At 41.9% G+C, this 18420-nt stretch overlaps 1 protein-coding gene across 1 annotated transcript; it reads right to left on the bottom strand.

Annotated features, from left to right (window-relative positions):
• Positions 1-833: 833 nt before the first annotated feature.
• On the bottom strand, positions 834-18387 carry POLR3G (RNA polymerase III subunit G). Its single transcript, XM_075410895.1, has 9 exons — positions 18343-18387; positions 17170-17335; positions 15056-15184; positions 12833-12962; positions 9261-9323; positions 8175-8225; positions 4202-4272; positions 3214-3342; positions 834-2449 (listed from the first exon to the last, which is right to left on the bottom strand). Exons 3-9 carry the CDS (start codon positions 15173-15175, stop codon positions 2363-2365), a joined length of 651 nt encoding a protein of 216 aa, XP_075267010.1. The 5' UTR covers positions 15176-15184; positions 17170-17335; positions 18343-18387; the 3' UTR covers positions 834-2362.
• Between the last annotated feature and the right edge of the window lie 33 nt (positions 18388-18420).

Raw genomic sequence — 18420 nt, 5'->3', positions numbered from 1 at the left:
TTTAGTTTTATCAGCATTGTGCTCGTGCAACAAATTCTAAGTCATAAGAACATCAGCTTATAAAGCAGCTGGAAGTGTTAGGCCTCTGGCAGAGCACCATCTCGTTCCACTTCAGAAGTGCCTTGGCACAGAGCTGTGTCGTTGCAGAACTCGGCGTGTTCATCTGCGTTGGCCTTACTGCTGTTGTTACGCGAGTCCTAGAGGGTCCATCCCAGGACTCTGCGGTTCCCTCGGGAGGGCAGAGGTGACCACGGTTCATCTTCTAAGGACCTGGCTTCTGCCAGAGTAATCCTGCTCAGCAGTACAGCAGGGAGGCAGCTGTCTCTCCCATTAGCAGCATGAGGAATGAAGAAAGTCATCGGTCCCCAAGAATTAGTGTCTGTTACAAAGTAAGGTATTGTAGCTGTTCAGGAAAGCCACAGCTTGTCACCAAATTGTAACTTGGGCAGTAATGCTTCTCCGGTGTCAGCTCTCTACTTCTGTCCTTGGCAAAAGCCATCTACTCGCAGTCCTCGTGTGAGGGGCGAGGATCCTCACTGTTTACATTGCAGGGGGGGAACAGCTAGTAGAAGACAACACCAGTTACGCCCGAGGCAAGCAAATTTAATTTTCAACGTGCTTACCTTGTTCACATCTTCTGTCTTTCTCTTGTATATCACATCCAAGAAATAATCGCCACTGTTCCAGCAATAACTGCTGGCAAGTGTGATGTTAAAAGAAAATGATCAGACAGGACACATTTCCTGTGCAGTGCCGCAGAATGTTTATTAAATATTATTTGTATAGGTACGAACACTTCAAAATAAAATTGGTATACCTCTGAGGTGTGACCTGCATAGAATTTTAGTTTCATTTCCTTTAGATCTGATACGTATTTTATCAGAACACTTGAAAGCTACACCTTAAGGAACAAATTCTTACTGGATACAGAAGTTCACAGAATAATGCAGCATGGTTTTCCAGTCAGCAGCGAGGTGAAGTACTGCCTGACAAAGCGCCAAAACTTGCATGGAAAACTTCCGTACTTTTTTTGCTGATAAAAAAATCGGTTTTGTTTTAAAACTGTTTTTCCATTACACCTGGTAACAGCACTAGTTATAGGAAAACAATGTTTTAAAAAGAGCAAAAAAAAACCAACCCCGGTTAGTAGTAATGTAGTAACACTGATCAATAATATTTTGTATCCTCAAAACACAATGGGACGCAGAGAATCCTCTGTCATTTCCTCAAGTTTCTGATCTGAGGAGTAAGTCTTCTACACTTCACCTGTTTGTTCTTGACTAAAATTAATGCTTCCAAACATTCGGTTTTGCTGTTCCCAGCATTCTTATCTTGTTCTCCTAATTAAAACCTCATGCATCAAACTACTTCACACAATTCTTTTCCTCCATTTTTGTTTTTTTTTTTATATTGATTTGCTGTCTGCTAAACTTTCTGTTCTTGTTTGTTCTGTAGCAACGTAAATAAAAATGCATTGACAAGTACACGGATAGCTACCATCTGCCGTCTCACTTCACAGCTCTGTGAGGTAGGAAAGTTAGTATCGCCTTAGGGAGCGGAGAAACTGAGGCGACAGACTGAGATTCTCGTCACTCATCTCCATGCCACTGGTGAAAAACAGGATTCCGTAGTTTCTCAGTCTTAAATTCTGCCATTTATGCTTTTTAAATGAAACTACCCTTAATTATTACTTATACTGATTCATAAAGGTAACGTAAGACGTTGTTAAATATTACAGTCCCTTCTTACCAAAATACTAAGGTCAGTAAGTTCTTTTAACTAGAATAACAGCTCTTCAAAATACCCTCACTGTGTTGTGTGTCCGTATTACTAAGGTCCTTTCAAGTCAGTTTACATAATAAAGTGCTTAATGGTCACCTGAATTCAGAAGTTACACAGACTCCTTCAGAGAAGTCAGCTGCAGATACAAGCAGCTTACATCCATAAAGGCCATATCTCTTTTTTGCTGCAGTCATCAAGAATTTCGCTATTATTATCAAGACCTGACTGCTAAAGCATAGAACTGACTAGTGCAAATGCTTAGGCACAGTTTCGATGAAAACGCATACATTCATTTGCTGTGCAGAGGCAATACAGTGGCATATAGCTTGCTCCATCAGCAGGCATTCCAGAAAGCCTTAAAAAGGCGCAGGTCTGCAAAACATCCAGCAAAACAACAAAACAAAGGATCCCATAACCTGTCTTACAGCACAGTACAATTACAAATAATTGCCCAACGTGTTCTTGGAAAGCACACTTAAAACCAACAGAGCTGAAGCACTGGTTCTGTTGGTGCTCCGCCTACCTCCAGAACTCTGCTCCAAGCAGGGTGAAGCTCGAGCAGCGTACCACCTATCAACAGCTAATACGTTGCTTCATCCATGTTGTCGTCGCTGCCAGCACCAAAGTCATCTCCGTCTTCAAAATACGAAGAAATGTAGTCATTTTCCTGAACAACAACAACAACAAAAAAATCACTGTATCTGTGGAGAAGACAATTCATGAATCATAGAATCATAGAATCACGGAATCACAGAATGCTTTGGGTTGGAATGGACCTTCAGAGGCCTTCTAGTTCCAACCCCCGCGCAGCGAGCAGGGACACCGCTAACTAGATCAGGGTGCTCAGAGCCCTGTCCAACCTGGCCTAGAACGTTTCCAGGGATGGGGCCTCCACTACCTCTCTGGGCAACCCATTCCAGTGTTTCACCACCCTCATTGTAAAGCATTTCTTCCTTATATTCAGTCCAAATCTGCCCTCTCTTAGTTTCAATCCATTGCTCCTTGTCCTATATGAAAGAAACATACTTTAAACTGCATTTGAGCACGCACATTTTGAAACAGTAATAGGAGTTTTTTCTTTCCTTATTTCTTGGGAAAGAAGAGGAAAATATTGTAATGAAGTTCTGATACCTATGGATGAAGAGGCATCGCTGTTTTTGAAAATGAATAACTGTATGTGTTCATTGTGACAAGATGCATTCCTGCTTGCAAGATCTTTTCTCAGAGCTCTTCAGGAGTAACAAATCTAAAACACTAACTTAAATTGGCTACAACACAATGTGGTGCAACAAAGAAAACTGATTTAGTAGTGCCTCTCCCTGCAACTCTCCCTCAGCGTCAGAGGCACTACGGACATTTCTTTGGCTGACACCCAACACAGTACTCCATGAGTGGGATCTGCCTGTGTAAAGAGGAAAATTAACGTTATACCTCTTCATGCTCCTCTTCATCATATTCCTCTGGTTCTTCTGCTTCTTCATCATCTTCACCTTCTTTGTCTTTTGTTTTGTCTTTCTCATCTTCAGATTTTTCTTCTTCATCATCCTTCTTTTCCAACTCCTGTCACAAGGCAGTCTCATTTACAAGGTAATCCCACGTTACAGCAACACCATATCCTCCACACTACCAAAATGTTACAGCAACACAACTAGGGTAACAACCCTGTCCAAATGTTTCTTGTCAATATTTAAAGCAACATGATGTGAAGCACTTCATAAGGACTTCTTTGATCGAGCATTAGCCACCGGACTTGAACTCTAAAAAAGTATGTCTTCTGTAATAAATTGAGATGACGATTTCCCTTTACCACCCACTGTTACAATAGTTGACAGTAGGAGGCCATGTCATACTTGACAAAACAATACCACGTGCTGTACATAACAATGTATCTGCACCGAACAACTGATGGATCACCAAGAGCAAAAATCCAAGGATTATTCACCTTTAAGCTTCCCATTCCCACGTGGTGGGTAGTCGCCTCCAAAACCGAGGTCACTTTCCTCCTAAGTTTCTCTTTCTGTGTGTTTCTTCCCTCTCAATTTATTAAATTGTGTCATTTCCAGCATCAGCAGACTGCTGAAACAGCAACGGATTTAAAAACTCTGGCACCAATTCCTCCTTCAATAAGCTCTAATAGTAGCTCTGCTATTCACAATTAGGCTACATCGCTACCCAGTGAAGAAGAACTGGTCGTTGTGTTCAAACAGGAGCAAAGAAAACAGTTTCCCTGCAGCCAGGCTCTGTCCTTGTCCTCTCCCTTGTGCTACCGCACTGCAGAACAGTTTTCTGTCAGAGTAACAAGACAAGGCCAGAAAAAGGCGGCTGCTGTCATTCCATCTGTACCAAAAAACATACTAAAGGTTTCCTTTTCCTTCAGCAGTTTCTACTGTACAAGTTAGAAAGAGTATGCACATCTTACCTCAATTTTTTTCAACACGTCCAGATTACTTTTAGTATCAGAGCTTCTTATCTTTTTTGGTTTTGGACCTGCTGAAATAAAATACATCACGATTATTTTTTTTAATATGGAAGAAGAGAAATTCTTTTCTTTTACTTGCCCTTAAGAACTTACATCTTCAGAATGCCATGGAAATCCCACACCGTCTGTATTAAAATTACCTTAGGCTTTGAGCTACATCATTCATGGAGGTGTAAATGCCCTGCTTACGTAAGTGATGCCTGCAGGGCCAGTCTGAAATTCACTTCGAACAGACAGGTGACCAAAGGTTTGGCCAAAGTATGGCATTCAGCTTCACAAAATACTTTTCACAATAGGTTAAGAAACTAGAACAGAATCTCAATTGTTATTTTTTATCGTCTTGAAAACATAAAAACTCACCGATCTTACTAACTTATGCCACACATTAATGACAGCTGGGTGCTTCAGGTAGATAGATAGATAGAGAGACAGATAGATAGACAGATATAGATAGACAGACAGATAGATAGACAGATATAGATAGAAAGATAGGTCGAGGAAGGCAGACAGCAGAGTTCATTAGCTCCAGCACAGTAGGCATGGTTACTCCAGCTAGATGGCTTCTGCACCACAGTTGGCTCTCATGTAATGAGTCCACAGTGCGTATTTTCAGCTAGTCTTTGATACATTAACATATTACCAAGTTACTCCCTACAATCCAACCTCATTATGCTACTTAAGTATATGGCAGAGCGAAGGTCAAAATTAGCATTCCATATACCCATATACCTGAATTGCAGCACCCTAAACTAGGGTTGCCCCAGTTCCACCTAAGTTTGACTGGTAGATGACGAGAAACAAGGAGCTCCCTACCCAGAGAAGGTACAGCCTCTCCAGAGCTCTGCGAGACGTGCTGTTCCCACAACGTAACTTGTCTTTGGGCTCTCCTGCTGTATTCAGCACCATCACATAAAATTTACAACATTGGGCTGTACCTAACACCGATTAGCTCTTCTCACAGGGTAAAACTGTCTGTGTAAAGTGCCGTACTGGTGTAGCTACACCACTTCTGATGGGCAAGGTAGCTTCAGACAAGCTAGCTTAATTAACTTGCACCTTTTTTACGCTAGGCTGCACTCAGTGGTATTAGAAATAAAAACATTGTGCATTGATGGAGCAGATATCCTTTCTGGAGCAGACAGTAACCCAATGCAGCTATGTATTTTACGTGGCCTAACACTTCAGGAAGCAGAACACCAACAAGACAACTGTACTTTCTCAATCCATTTGTCATAAGTAACACTCAGTTCATTTCAGTGTTTTGCCTAGGAAGACAAAAGCACTGCATGGAGCTGAGGGGAGTCCAGCTGCTCTGCAGTAACATACGAACAACATCAAAGCAAACACATCCAGAATGAAGTAGGCTTTTAAGGAAGGCAAGTGGAAAGTGCAGTTCAAAATTAGCATTTCTGCACAACCCCCTGCAGGCTTTTAGACATAATGCCTCTAGAACGAACAGCCTGGAAATGAAAACAGACAATGCAAGATCTTCCCTCAAATGCTGGGCGTCTCTGGGGCTTATCATAAAACTACAGACACTGACCCATCGTCAGCAGAACTTCAAGAAAATAGCTCCTTATGTTCATGGAGCTTAGAGTGCAATGGAATATTGCCTAATCTTTCCAAATATCTGTTCTCGCAGTGTTTGCACTTAAATCCATACATCTGATTGCTATATACATACACATATAGCTGGCCTGCAAGAGCTGAACCGCGTCAACATTGTGGTTTTTTTGGGTTTTGGGGTCTGTTTTTTTTTTTTTTTTTTTTGTCAGGCACTGCTGGTATCTAGTATAGTGCAGTCCACAGCCCAGGGTTATTTGTGGGAGAGATGTGGAATTACAAGTCTCATCAGGAGCAGCTGAGGGAGCTGGTGCTGTTCAGCCTGGAGGAGGCTGAGGGGGGACCTTCTCGCTTTCTACAACTACCTGACAGGAGGGTGTAGTGAGATGGGTGTTAGTCTCTTCTCCCAGGTAACCAGCAATAGGACGAGAGGCAATGGCCTGAAGTTGCAGCAGGGGAGGTTTAGATTGGATATTAAGAAAAATTTTGTTACTGAAAGAGTGGTCAGGCAATGGGACCGGCTGCCCAGGGCAGTGGTGGAGTCTCCGTCCCTGGAGGTATTTAAAAAATGTGTAGATGTGGCACTTCGGGGCATGGTTTAGCAGGCACGGTGGGGTTGGGTTGATGGTTGATCATCACTTGATGATCTGAGGGGTCTTTTACAACCTCAATGATTCTATGATTCTATGAATTCTACCTGAAGTGTTGTCATTAAAAACGCAGGTGGTCAGGTCTTTGGTTAAAACATTTAGGGAAACCAGAAAGGGGGAGGAGAAGGTGTGTAAAAATGTGTAAATGAAAAAAAAATGAAGCCGTGCCTGTACACGTAACTGTGTCGTGATCCAAAAACCGCTCCTGCAATCGATGAAGGTAGAAGGGCAGGAAGCCTGTCTGAATTTCGGTGCAGATTCTCGTCAGTCCCTCACCTTTTTTACACCCGATTATAAAGTGTCACCTGAGATGGCTGTCCTCAAAATACAGCAAGGATGCATACCAGAATGGCTAATGTGTCATTGATCAGCTTTTTACAAACCTCCTGAGACATACGACTTTTGTATGGCCTCTGTATCATCAGGATTCCCCAAAACACCCTAAAACCACCTGATTTTTGCTTTTAGGAGAACCTATTTTTTTTTGTCCAATCAAATTCTGATGATCAGCTGATCTTTGCCATTACAACTATGCAAGAAAATGTACTTTTAAGAGCAAATAGAGAAATTGGCACAAAAGAAAGATGGAAAATCCCCCACAGTGAACAGTGATTCTCTCTTTGTTCATAACAATCACAACATCATTGTAACAAGGAATAATAAATCGGCATTTAAGATTTCATTGGATCTTGTGGAGCTAATTATTGCGTATAGGCTTATAAAAGCAAACGCAGTTTCTTCCAACAAAAACAAAAAGTAGGTACTGGTTTTATCTTTCCATATTTTGCAAATAAGTACTTAATTTTCAGTTGAATCTTGCAGTCTACCTTTAGTACCATGCTTCTCAATGATACTCTTAAAAGGAACAAAGCTTCCAGCTGAGCCAGTCTCCATGACTACTGCACATTCCCTTTTCTTTTTCTGTTTTATCTTTGAACTGAAAAATGACACATGAAGGAGTTGGACAAAGAGAACAAGAAAGTAAACAATTATATGTAACAGGCAGCTAGATAGGAGACCAAGTGTTATTTCACATCAACAGAGCAACAGACTTCTACAGAGAAGTTAAAATAAGAGTCATGCATACTAAAAAACACTTTGAAAAACAAATACACATATGATGCTGTGCAATAAAAAAGTTTTTTTCCTGTAAGAACAACCAATACCAGCTCCAACTGCTGTTGAAGGATCTGGTTCACAATTCTGCAGAAGAAAGCTGAAAATAAACAAAAAAAGTAAAACCAGGGAAAATAGAAAATAACCTACATTAAATCTCATACAAAAAGCTAAAAAAAACCCACAAAAGTCAAACAAATCATAAACAAGATAACTGAGAAACCCAAAATATAAAGGAAATCTGAACAGCCAGCTATTCATTGAATAAAGGAAGCATGAGTGTTGTCTAGAGGTATAACCTTTCAAAACAAAACGTTTTCACTGTTACGTATCTCATATATTAATATGGTACATCAATATGAAAGACAGGAAAGGGAGATAAATCTGTTCCAGTAAGTTAAAACATCTTACAGAAGCAAAGCAAAAACCACAAGGCACACCAGTAACTTCTTTAGAAAAAAAATCTGCCAAAAGCCCCGATTATTCAGACTAATTAACATTTCTACCATTTTTTTCCCCCTAACCAACTTCACTATGTCTTCTATCCCTCAACTAGTGTGTACTAAATGCTTCTTATAATATACCTTTTTTTGTCTTTTTCTTTGGCTTCATCTCTCCTGGGAGTCTTCTCCAATCTGTACAGAAAACAGCTTTTATACGAATGATGATTTCAGTAGTGATCCTCCCCCATCACTCACCATGGAAAAGCAGGGGTCCCTGATGTGCTTGCTCCTATTTCCATGCATGCCTAAGGGCTGTAGCACGCAACACTTTCAATGAATTCTAGCTGTACTTTTAAATTGAGGAACTAGGTTGAGGACTGGCATTTCACCCACTTAATGACAACTGGCATCTGCCCCAAAGAGATAAAGTTCAGCCCTTCCGGCGGCCCACATGCCCTTCAATTTACATTATATAATTAAGTTTGCAGTAGTGAGCTATACAGATACGGTTGTGGAAGTTTACTGTTACAAAACTCGGATGACTGTGACTGAGACATCAGGTTGGGTTATTTTTAGTAACATCAATGGTTGCTCCCAGTTCAGAACTGGGATCTGCATGGTGAGTAAGTGTGGGAAACCATGTAACTTGAGACAGAACAGCACTGTCTCATGACCCTGAAGGATCAGCGTGTCCTGCACCTCCCTTCTCTGTTCTCAGGACATCAGCTGTTTTCACACATCCAGCTGCAAAAGATCCTGGAAAACAGCAACCGTGAACTGGTATTCACAAAGCCACGAATCCAAAGCTGGCTGGCTCTAGTAAATATTGTATTAGTATATAAGGTTTTCACTTCAGCAATAAAATTATTCTGATCGAGCACAAGACTGGGGTCCGTGAAATCACTCATCACAAGTAAGGAAAAAGGAAAGTCAGAGTGAGAGCTAAGCTTGCATTTTTACTGCAAATCAGCTGTTTTAGCTGAGCAAATAAATAAAATCAGATTTAAAACAGAATTTTTCTCTTTTTTTTTTGGGGGGGGAAGCTAAAACAATACTTTGCCTTGATCTGAAAACTTCAAGACGGCATAACCCTCAGCAAGGAACACATGACGTGGTAAGGATCTGCATACTTTTTTGTTGCTTGAAAAATAATGAATCAAACATTTCAAAGAGCAGAACATTTCACAAGTTCATAAAGAATTAGCCTTTGATAATCTCAGATATTACCTGGCGTCCATGCTGCATGCTCCTTTTCACTGTCCTGGTACTTTTTACTGTACCTCTCAATTGCTATAGAGAAGGATACAAAGAGTTATTGAATTCAATTAACTAACAACACAATTCAGACACTGTCCTTGATATTTTGCTGTTGCTGAACACTTAAACAGTTTAATGTCTCTACTTTGAGCAGTTCTCATAATAATTCACAGAACTAATCACATGCTAAGTCCTTGCAAGACCTGGATTTTATAGCCCCCAAAACAGGCAAAATCCCTCAAATATTGCTTTGCATTTTTGATGTATATGCTTTCCATCAAACACCACCACCCCACCACCCCCCCTCCAAAATAAAAAAAAGCATTCAAAATTGTTATAATTTATACTTTCATCCTTGGAAAGCATGAAAACATAAAATACAGATATAGTCAGGGAAATGAGGTTGAAACATCAAATGAATGCCAACTCTTCTCTCCTCTTCAACACTTTGACGGTCAAACCTTTGCTATAAAACCAGTCAGTGACATTGATCACCACTGTGCTAATCATAAAGAATATCCAGAATTCACAGCTCTCAGAAGGCCGCGTCTCAGGCTGATCACGATCAACTCCCAAGCCTTTCAGTACTTCTGCAATGGCACAGCTCCGCAGCGTAACAGAAGTGTGTCTTAAACAGCAGCAACACATTTTAGTCCACTTAACTTCTTTCCAGGCACAAGAACTAAACTGAGACATGCACTGTAAATAATACAGTAGTTACACTGTATAAGTACATCCATTTATACTACTGCAAAACAACTTTCTTGTACAATCTCTAATGACAAAAGCAATATCAAAACTGCAGTATTTTTAAATCAGACCCATTTTTTCTTACCAAATTACCATGTCCAACTGCAAAATCCACTTAATGCAAAATTACTGATTCTGACTGCAGTAATAACTCATTACTCAAACAGGCATAATTTTTGTGCGTATTGTACAAAAATTGGTAACAAAGATAGACTCTGACCTTTACAGTCAAAGGCTTCTAACATACTCACCAGAGAAAAGGAAGGGAGAAGGAAGACATCAGAAATGAAGCTCAGTTTTAAACTCAGTTACAGTGAGGGCAAGCAGAAGACCTACCCAACGCTGTGCAACAAAGACCGTGCATTTAAAATGACAGTGTCTCAAGGGGCATTTAATGAAGGTGGCCTTCACAGATGCTGTAGGAAACTGTCAGCATAGAGAGGGAAAGAAACCAGCAGTTTTGATTTTGGCTCGTGGCTTTTTAGTGAAGAACTAATTGCTGATGCCATCAGTAAAAAAATACGTCTGACTGACTCCTGCCACTCACAGCTAATGAATAAATTCCAGACCACTGCCAAGGCGACAGTCACCCAGCCACAGCAGATACACCTACAGGAAAAATATGAATGATTCGTAGCTTACAAAGTGAGGAAAACAGTGAACTTACTATAGAATACCCCTGCTACTCACTCAAAATGAGTGTTGAAGTTCATGATGAAAATCTATTCCACATGGCACACTAACGCACCCAAAATTGCCAGGTAGTATTAGACTTTCATTTACTACCTGAATAATGAAAGAAAGATGGATAGCTGTGTCCTAACCAGTGTTTCCCTTCTCAAACTTCAAAGGGCCATTTGGCTCACAGATGATGTTCTGAGGGTTGAAAACAACCCATTTGCTCTCGTAGCAAAGCCAATTCAAGAAGTTCCTGCCCACAGTCCCCCTCCTGCCTCTCAGTCCTATCAGACGTTCTGATAAAATAGAAGGGAGCAAAGGGCTGTAAGGCAGCTAACAGAAAAGATGAGTTAAAAATAACCTCCCCTGGGGGAAAAAAAGTGATTTTCTTAAAGCTAGGCCACTTCTGCCACATAATGCAGTCCCAGAGACAACTGCATACTGCCACTGAGATGAAAGCAAGCTTTTTAAGCTGCAGGCTACCGCTGATGTAATTATACCCCACCCCTCAGATGAGATATTTTTGTACAACTAAAGGTTCGGTAAAAAGTTACCTCAGCTTACCAACTTACCCTCGGGGAGATGATGATAACATTTAAACCATCAGTTGAGTCTACCAAGTGGCTGCCTACCTGCTTTCCCTGCAACTGCCAGTTTTTTGTAGAAAAACGGTCTTCAAAGACTGCAGAGTGCTGCTCCATTTTAAACAGCACTTTAGTACAAGAACAAGTGGACAACCAATAAGCTATGTTAGTCGGTGTTACATTCAAAGCCTAATAAAAAAAAAAAATTGCACGCGGTCTCAAAAAGCCTCTAGAATTCATTACTACACCATGAACAAAAACTACCAAAAATTCAGAGGGGACTGGACTGTGTACCTGTATCGTATCGACATCGTGAATATTCAGTCAGAAAATATTCTGATGGTTTTGGGGTGGAAATTAAACCTCACATTTTGGAGATCAAGTAGGCTCTCATCATTCAAAATCAGCACACGATAGCAAGGAAAAGATTATCCAGCGTTTGGCCGCTTTGGTTTTCTTAAATATTTTTATGAAGCTTTTTAGTGACTGCCTGTTCCACTGACTGAGCCTAGGGTCTGACACACACAGCACTTCCTAATATGTTGTATTTCCTATTTTCCTGTAGCAGCACTTGCCGTTCATACCCCTCAGAACAAGCACTCAGGAGGATGAAGGAACTAGGCAAACATCACAGATGAAAAGAAGCACTGCTCACAACAATAAACTCCACAGCAAGGTAAACAGACATTAAAGTCTTCCTACCCTGGTCCGCTTCCTACCCTGGTCCGCTTTCCTTCTTCCCCATTAGCTCAATCTTCTGACCAGGAAGCTTGGATTTTAACACTGTAATGATGTATGACTGGATGTCAAGTATATCAGAGCATTTATTGTTATCAAACAATAACAATGCAGTTAATTCTTAATTACGCATAAGCAAAAGACATTCCTGGGTCAAGCAGAGTAAGAACAAGCTTTGGCTTCTAACCCAGCTCTGCTTTTGGTGCAAACCTCAGTAAATCACTTATCCTCATCTCAATCTTCGCATTTCAGGTGACTTGCCAACAGCGCTTATCGATCTTTCCGGAATGGACTCAGGGAGAAGAAAATGTGTACCTTTTAGAATGTCCAGCTATTAAATACAACACTGATTGTTTTAAGTATGTCTTTACACAATTAAAACGGAAGCTGAATTTCAACACTAGTATTTACTACCTATTTCTTTGGTCCAGTGCAATTTTGTTAGGGTATTTTACGATGCAGAAAACCCCATTTCACTTGTTTTGGTTAGCATATAATTGAAAAGACTGCCTATAGTTGGTCTAAATGTTTCTCACTCTACATCAAATGGAATACGTTTGATAGTTCTCTTTTTCACACAGGAGTTGGTTTCCAGTTACAGCACTTGTAGGTGTGACCTGCAATTTCAACAAGTATAAAAGCAGAAAAATTCCTTATTACGTTAAGCTGCCAATTTTTATTCCTCATTATCAGTACAAAATACATCTTCAACACATGTACTTCATGACATCATCCTTCACAGAACAGTAACTACTGAACATATAAATAAAAACAAAAAGCACACAAACAAACCTTCACGATCTTCTTCTACTGCCAAAAAATAAGGCATTTTTTTCATAGTTCCTCTAAGATCTTGTTTTAAGGCCAACATGTAATCTTCATCTTCTCCTGTTTTCAGAGGCACTGGTTTATTGTCTGTACTCTGTACAAATTACGTTTATTATTCATAAGGTCTTAATATCCATCAAATATACAGGAACACTAACAAGAGCTACAATAAACACAGCTAATCACAGACAAGTGCAACTATGCATTACACTACTTCACAAGCATACTTTATTGCATTCTGACATGCATAACTGTTTACAACTAAATTTATACCTTTTATGGCTTCACTCTAACTTTCTGCAAAAATCTATCAAGAAATTGAGAAAAAAAAAAGTACTAAAACTGTGAAACAGTCATTCATAGTCATGCTAATCTCTTAATTGCCAAAAGCACTTTTTCAGACCAGCCTAACTTGGTTGGAAACCATTGCTTGTCTCTTCAGTCAGAGTAGCGCTGGCCTTAACCTCTTCTAAAACAGTGTTTAAAAGCAGTGTTTAAACTACATTAAGTATGATTACTCTGAACAACAGGGACACCTTTTCCATGATGACTGTCATGGAAACGGGTTGTGTTCTCATACATCCAGGTAGCACACAGGCCCTCACACAATTCAGTTTCTGTCAGCTGAATTTAAATGAATAGTTAAGGTTTGGATTTGGGGGGAGGGAGGAGCGCGTTTTTTGAACCATGAATCTTGAGATTGGGAAAAATAAGTAAGTGAAATCAGTTTTAAAAACAAACAGAACACAAGAGCCAGACACAGAATTACAGAATGAAGGTTTTCTCTCAAAGGACAGACGGTGCACAGTCAACACCTGAGCGGGAGGCTGCACAGCGCAAAGTGCTGTCACAAGTCCCAGAGCTGGATCATGAAAGGAGTTTACTGCTTCCAGCTGTATCTGCTAGCTGGCCAACACTTTAAATCACTAATGTTGCTGATGGTAAGCTGATGCTCCTTAATTGGGTTTCTTAATTACATTTACAGGAAATTCGTAAGAACTCAGAATACATCTATTAGAAATATGCAATAGCAACAATTCACTGCTTAAAATAGTTCCACCGTAAGCTGTAAAATACTTTTGGTCACTGCCCAATCATTAAATGTAACTCTTGACATTTTTATCGATCCTAGTTATGCCACTCGGTTAACTTTGGTTTTTTTTGAATGGCACTAGATTTTCCAGGACAAGTTTAACTTAAGTTCTGAAGCTTTGTTCACAGAAGGAAGAAAGCATCTTTAACTTCTCCAGGGTATGCATTAGATATACTGGTGGTAGTAATTCTCCTACGAGGCTGATCCACTGCTGAGTGTAACTGCAGAAGCTGCAGTGCACACAGAATTTAGTCTCCTCGTGCTATCGAGCAGACTGCAACATTCACTTTAGGAACAGTTACAGATGGCTTAGTATCAAATCCTACAGCTTTGTTGTACAGGTGGACCAAGACGATATATAACATCTGATTCAGTAAGTCAAAACCTTGGGTGAAATAACTATTCAGAGAAATCTCAGCATAGCAGCAATCACATGCCAAAACTGCAAGTTCTCTATCATAACGTGAGATTGAGAAAAACTTCATGCACCTTGATCAAACCCTGACATAAATGGGAAGTTCTCCTGTATAAAACTTTAACATTGTAAGACTACTTTTCTGCCTCAGAATTGTCCATGCTTCCTTGAACAGCAAAACTTGGTCAGAAAATGCTCTTTCTTCCCCTTTGATTTTCAAATACATCCCAAATGCCAAATCTCAATTAAGTTTCCTTAATTACATAAAATATCCTTTCCAAATTATTTTCAGATGCTGGCTACTGAGTTACAAGACAATCATCCAAAATCTTTTATGTTTCCACCAACAGTAAATTTCTAAAATCAACAAATCCATTCACAGCCTCAAACACTACTGTAACTTCAATTAAATTCAGACACCCAGTGTTTCTGTTACTGTAACGTCCAGAAAACCAAATCATGAAGAGGACTTTACCGATGAACATCTTGCAAGCAATCTAGTTAAATATGGGATACAACAGGTAGCAAAGTGATAGGAAGTAATAATAAGAAAAACAATGATGTACATTAAATACTTCAAAACTGACCTAAGTGCTTAGGGTTGTTCATGTATTTCACAAACATGAGAGTGAACACACTTTACCTGAACACAGAGTGTGCTCTGAGACGCTGTACTTACGGGGAACGGCGGTGGAGGCTTACACGCGACGTCGGGTAGGGCTGCACCTTTAGAAAAGCCAATGGCCTCAATGTTGAAGGTAAACGCAGCGCGCCCTCTTCCTCTGCCTGACCCAGCCATCCGGAGTTACTGAAAATATTACTGATTTTTAGAGATTTATTTTTGTTACATGTATCAAATGCATGCATGTATTACCTATAAAATCAATATCTAACAAAGATTACAGTAATTTTAAAACCACTTCTTTTCCAAAGATCATTTTGAATAGCAATCAATTTTTAATACCCAGCTCAGCTTCTTCTACATACTATAGGTTTGGTACCCACCTAAAATCAACTCCATTCCCTCATTTCTGCTGGCCACCTCTGCATGCCTGAAATTACCTGCTAGCCTAGGAATTTTAGGCTTTCTTCTTCTAAACCTCAGATGCACTGACTTGAGTTCAATCAGAGCAGGAGAACCAGAAACAAGGGGGGGAAAAAAAAAAAAAAAGAAAATAAAAAAAGAAGTTCAAGGACCCTGAACTTTCTGTGAATACATTTTGCAGTTTCCCAACTTTTCTCCAAGAAATAGTTTGCATTTGTCATTCATGGCTTCTTTGTCCTTCAGATTATTCTTCTTCCTTTATCTTTGTAACCAGTTTTAGGTACTGATAGAGAGCCAGAAGCAAAGAGGTTCCAGGTAAAAGCGTCAAAGGACTCCAGCGTGTCTGGAAGCTAACCACTGATAAAAGGAGGTCGCTTCTAACTAAAATATTTCACTAAGGATGTAAAAGAAAATAGCCTACAAAACTACATTTACAGTCACATCTCACCACATCCACTGTTACGCCAGTCTTCATCTCAGGACTGTATGACCCATGGGTGGGCAAGCAAAGCAAAATGCAAGAAACATGTTTTTTTGCAGGGAAGATATGAAGAAATGGGACCCAAGCGAAGCCCCACCGATGCAATGTGCTACTGCTTACTCCCCGAGCTGACGTAAAGATCAATTCAGGGCCCCAATCCAGAAATCCCAGGTGCTGTTTACCATTAAGTGCAAGCCCTGCTCAGTAAGAACATGTCTGTTCCAGACTCACTGCTGTACCTGTATCATCACAATTATTCCCACCAGCTGTGTGCAGGTAAGGCAGCGAGTTGAAACAGGATACAAGAAAGAGCACAACACCTACAGCTTCTGATACACTCAGCTAAAGTAATAAGGAATCCAGGAGGGAATTATGATTAGGAGCAAAGAAATGCACACTGAAGATTAAGATCCTTTAAGATTATCCAAATGGAAGCAGCTGGCTTTTTATTAAGTGCTAGTGAGAAAGAGGCAGATGCAAGTATATGCTTACTTACTACTTTCAACAGGAGTAAGCTCTGCTTGGATAAAACAAAATCACATTATGTATTTCCACATCACTCAGCAGCACAGAAAACTGTCTAAAAATAAGCAGAGAGACCTAAATAAATCATTTTAAGAAAGACAACAAAGCAAAAGCTACGCCTGAGCACTTAATTAACTGGAAATAAAAAAAACAAAGAAACAAAAAAAGAAACAGCAAACTCATTTTAAAACAGGATGAAAAGCAAGATGTGAGCCTGGCAGAATGGAGTATGATGAAAGATACAGTAAAGCCCCAAACATGAGCAATTATGTTATCTGGGTGTGAAAAAAAGGGAACCAACAGCAGAAGAAAACTGAAAAAAATTGAGGGAGATGTCCAGCTAGCAAGGAGAGGCACACTGTTTGCATTAAATACAGTGAACAAAAAGGTCTGTTTTTAAAATGTTGCTTTAAAATTAACTCTTGGTAAGATTTTCCTGAAATAGCACATTAGTCGGATGACAAGTAACAAGCTTTAAAACCAGTGGTATTTCAACTCTGCAGTTTTACTGTAACTCGCCTTTCTCTTGGGCGTACTGGCTGAGGAGGTTTCTGTCCACTGACACCAGAAAGCCACCAGAGAAATGGTGAGGGGGAAGCTGAGATGTACAACAAGACACCCAGCGTGAGGAAGCCACAACAAGGAGTGTTTTGTCTGCCATGAGGGACACCTAACTCTCGTGTTCACGGACAGTTTCCTTGTCATTTACTCTACAAACAAGCAGGCAAATTTCAGACTTAACCTTTTAAAATTCCTTCAAAACCACGTCTGCTGTGGCTCGGGGAGGGAGGGAAGGGGGTGCGGGGCGGCGGGGGTGGCGAGACCTCAGACGAGCTCTTGTTATCGTACGTTCTCCTCAGAAGAAAACTCTCAATCGTGTTCGGATCCTTGATTTTCAGAGCCAGGTGCTGTTGGAGGGAAAGCAGATAAAAATGAAAGGGATGAAATTTAAATATCGAGAGTTTGTCATGTTTTTTCACCTGATGCCCCTGTGGTGGAGCAACCCCTCCCCCCGCCCCTCACACCTGGCGATCCCACAACCAGCTGTGAGGTAAAGTGAAAAGATAAAAGGGTGAAAATACCTGTCGCAAGCCCCGCCCGGGTGACACTGCGGCCTCTCAGTTCCCCCCTTGCCCCTTCAGGCCCCAACCCGCCGCACAAGCCGCAGGGTTCCCGCTCCTCAGACGGCTCCAGGCCGCGCCCGGCCCGCTCACCGCCGCTGAGGGGATTCCCGCCCTCCATCCCCCACTGCGGCCGGACACCCCTCGCTGAGGGGATTCCCGCCTCTCCATCCCCTCACCGCGGCCGACCTCATCCCGCTGAGGGGATTCCCGCCCTCCGTCCCCTCACCGCGCCCAGACACTCCCCGCTGAGGAGATTCCCGCCCCTCCGTCCCCTCACGCCGCGGCCAGACCGCACCCCACTGAGGGGATTCCCGCCCTCCATCCCCTCACCGCGCCCAGACACCCCCAGCTGAGGAGATTCCCGCCCCCCCGTCCCCTCACGCCGCGGCCAGACCTCACCCCACTGAGGGGATTCCCGCCCTCCATCCCCTCACCGCGCCCAGACACCCCTCTCTGAGGAGATTCCCGCCCCTCCGTCCCCTCACCGCGCCCAGACACCCCCCACTGAGGGGATTCCCGCCCTCCATCCCCTCACCGTGCCCAGACACCCCTCGCTGAGGAGATTCCCGCCCCTCCGTCCCCTCACGCCGCGGCCGGACCTCACCCCTCTGAGGGGATTCCCGCCCCTCCGTCCCCTCACCGCGCCCAGACACCCCCCACTGAGGGGATTCCCGCCCTCCATCCCCTCACCGCGCCCAGACACCCCCCACTGAGGGGATTCCCGCCCCTCCGTCCCCTCACCGCGCCCAGACACCCCTCGCTGAGGGGATTCCCGCCCTCCATCCCCTCACCGCGCCCAGACACCCCTCGCTGAGGTGATTCCCGCCTCTCTGTCCCCTCACGCCGCTGCCGCAGTGGGCCGGGCCCGG

This window comes from Opisthocomus hoazin, chromosome Z, assembly GCF_030867145.1.
Source record: "Opisthocomus hoazin isolate bOpiHoa1 chromosome Z, bOpiHoa1.hap1, whole genome shotgun sequence".
Lineage (NCBI taxonomy): Eukaryota > Metazoa > Chordata > Aves > Opisthocomiformes > Opisthocomidae > Opisthocomus > Opisthocomus hoazin.
The sequence above is the reverse complement of the archived record's forward strand: the minus strand, read 5'-3'. Positions and strand labels throughout refer to the sequence as shown.

What these genes read in the sequence shown, in the direction of transcription:
- POLR3G (XM_075410895.1), bottom strand. Translation starts at nt 15,175, where the DNA reads ATGGCTGGGTCAGGCAGAGGAAGAGGGCGCGCTGCGTTTACCTTCAAC. An exon ending in AGCCTCCACCGCCGTTCCCC is followed by an intron (nt 12,963 to 15,055) that starts GTAAGTACAGCG and finishes TAATTTGTACAG; the next exon opens with AGTACAGACAATAAACCAGT. An exon ending in GCATGCAGCATGGACGCCAG is followed by an intron (nt 8,226 to 9,260) that starts GTAATATCTGAG and finishes TTTTCTGTACAG; the next exon opens with ATTGGAGAAGACTCCCAGGA.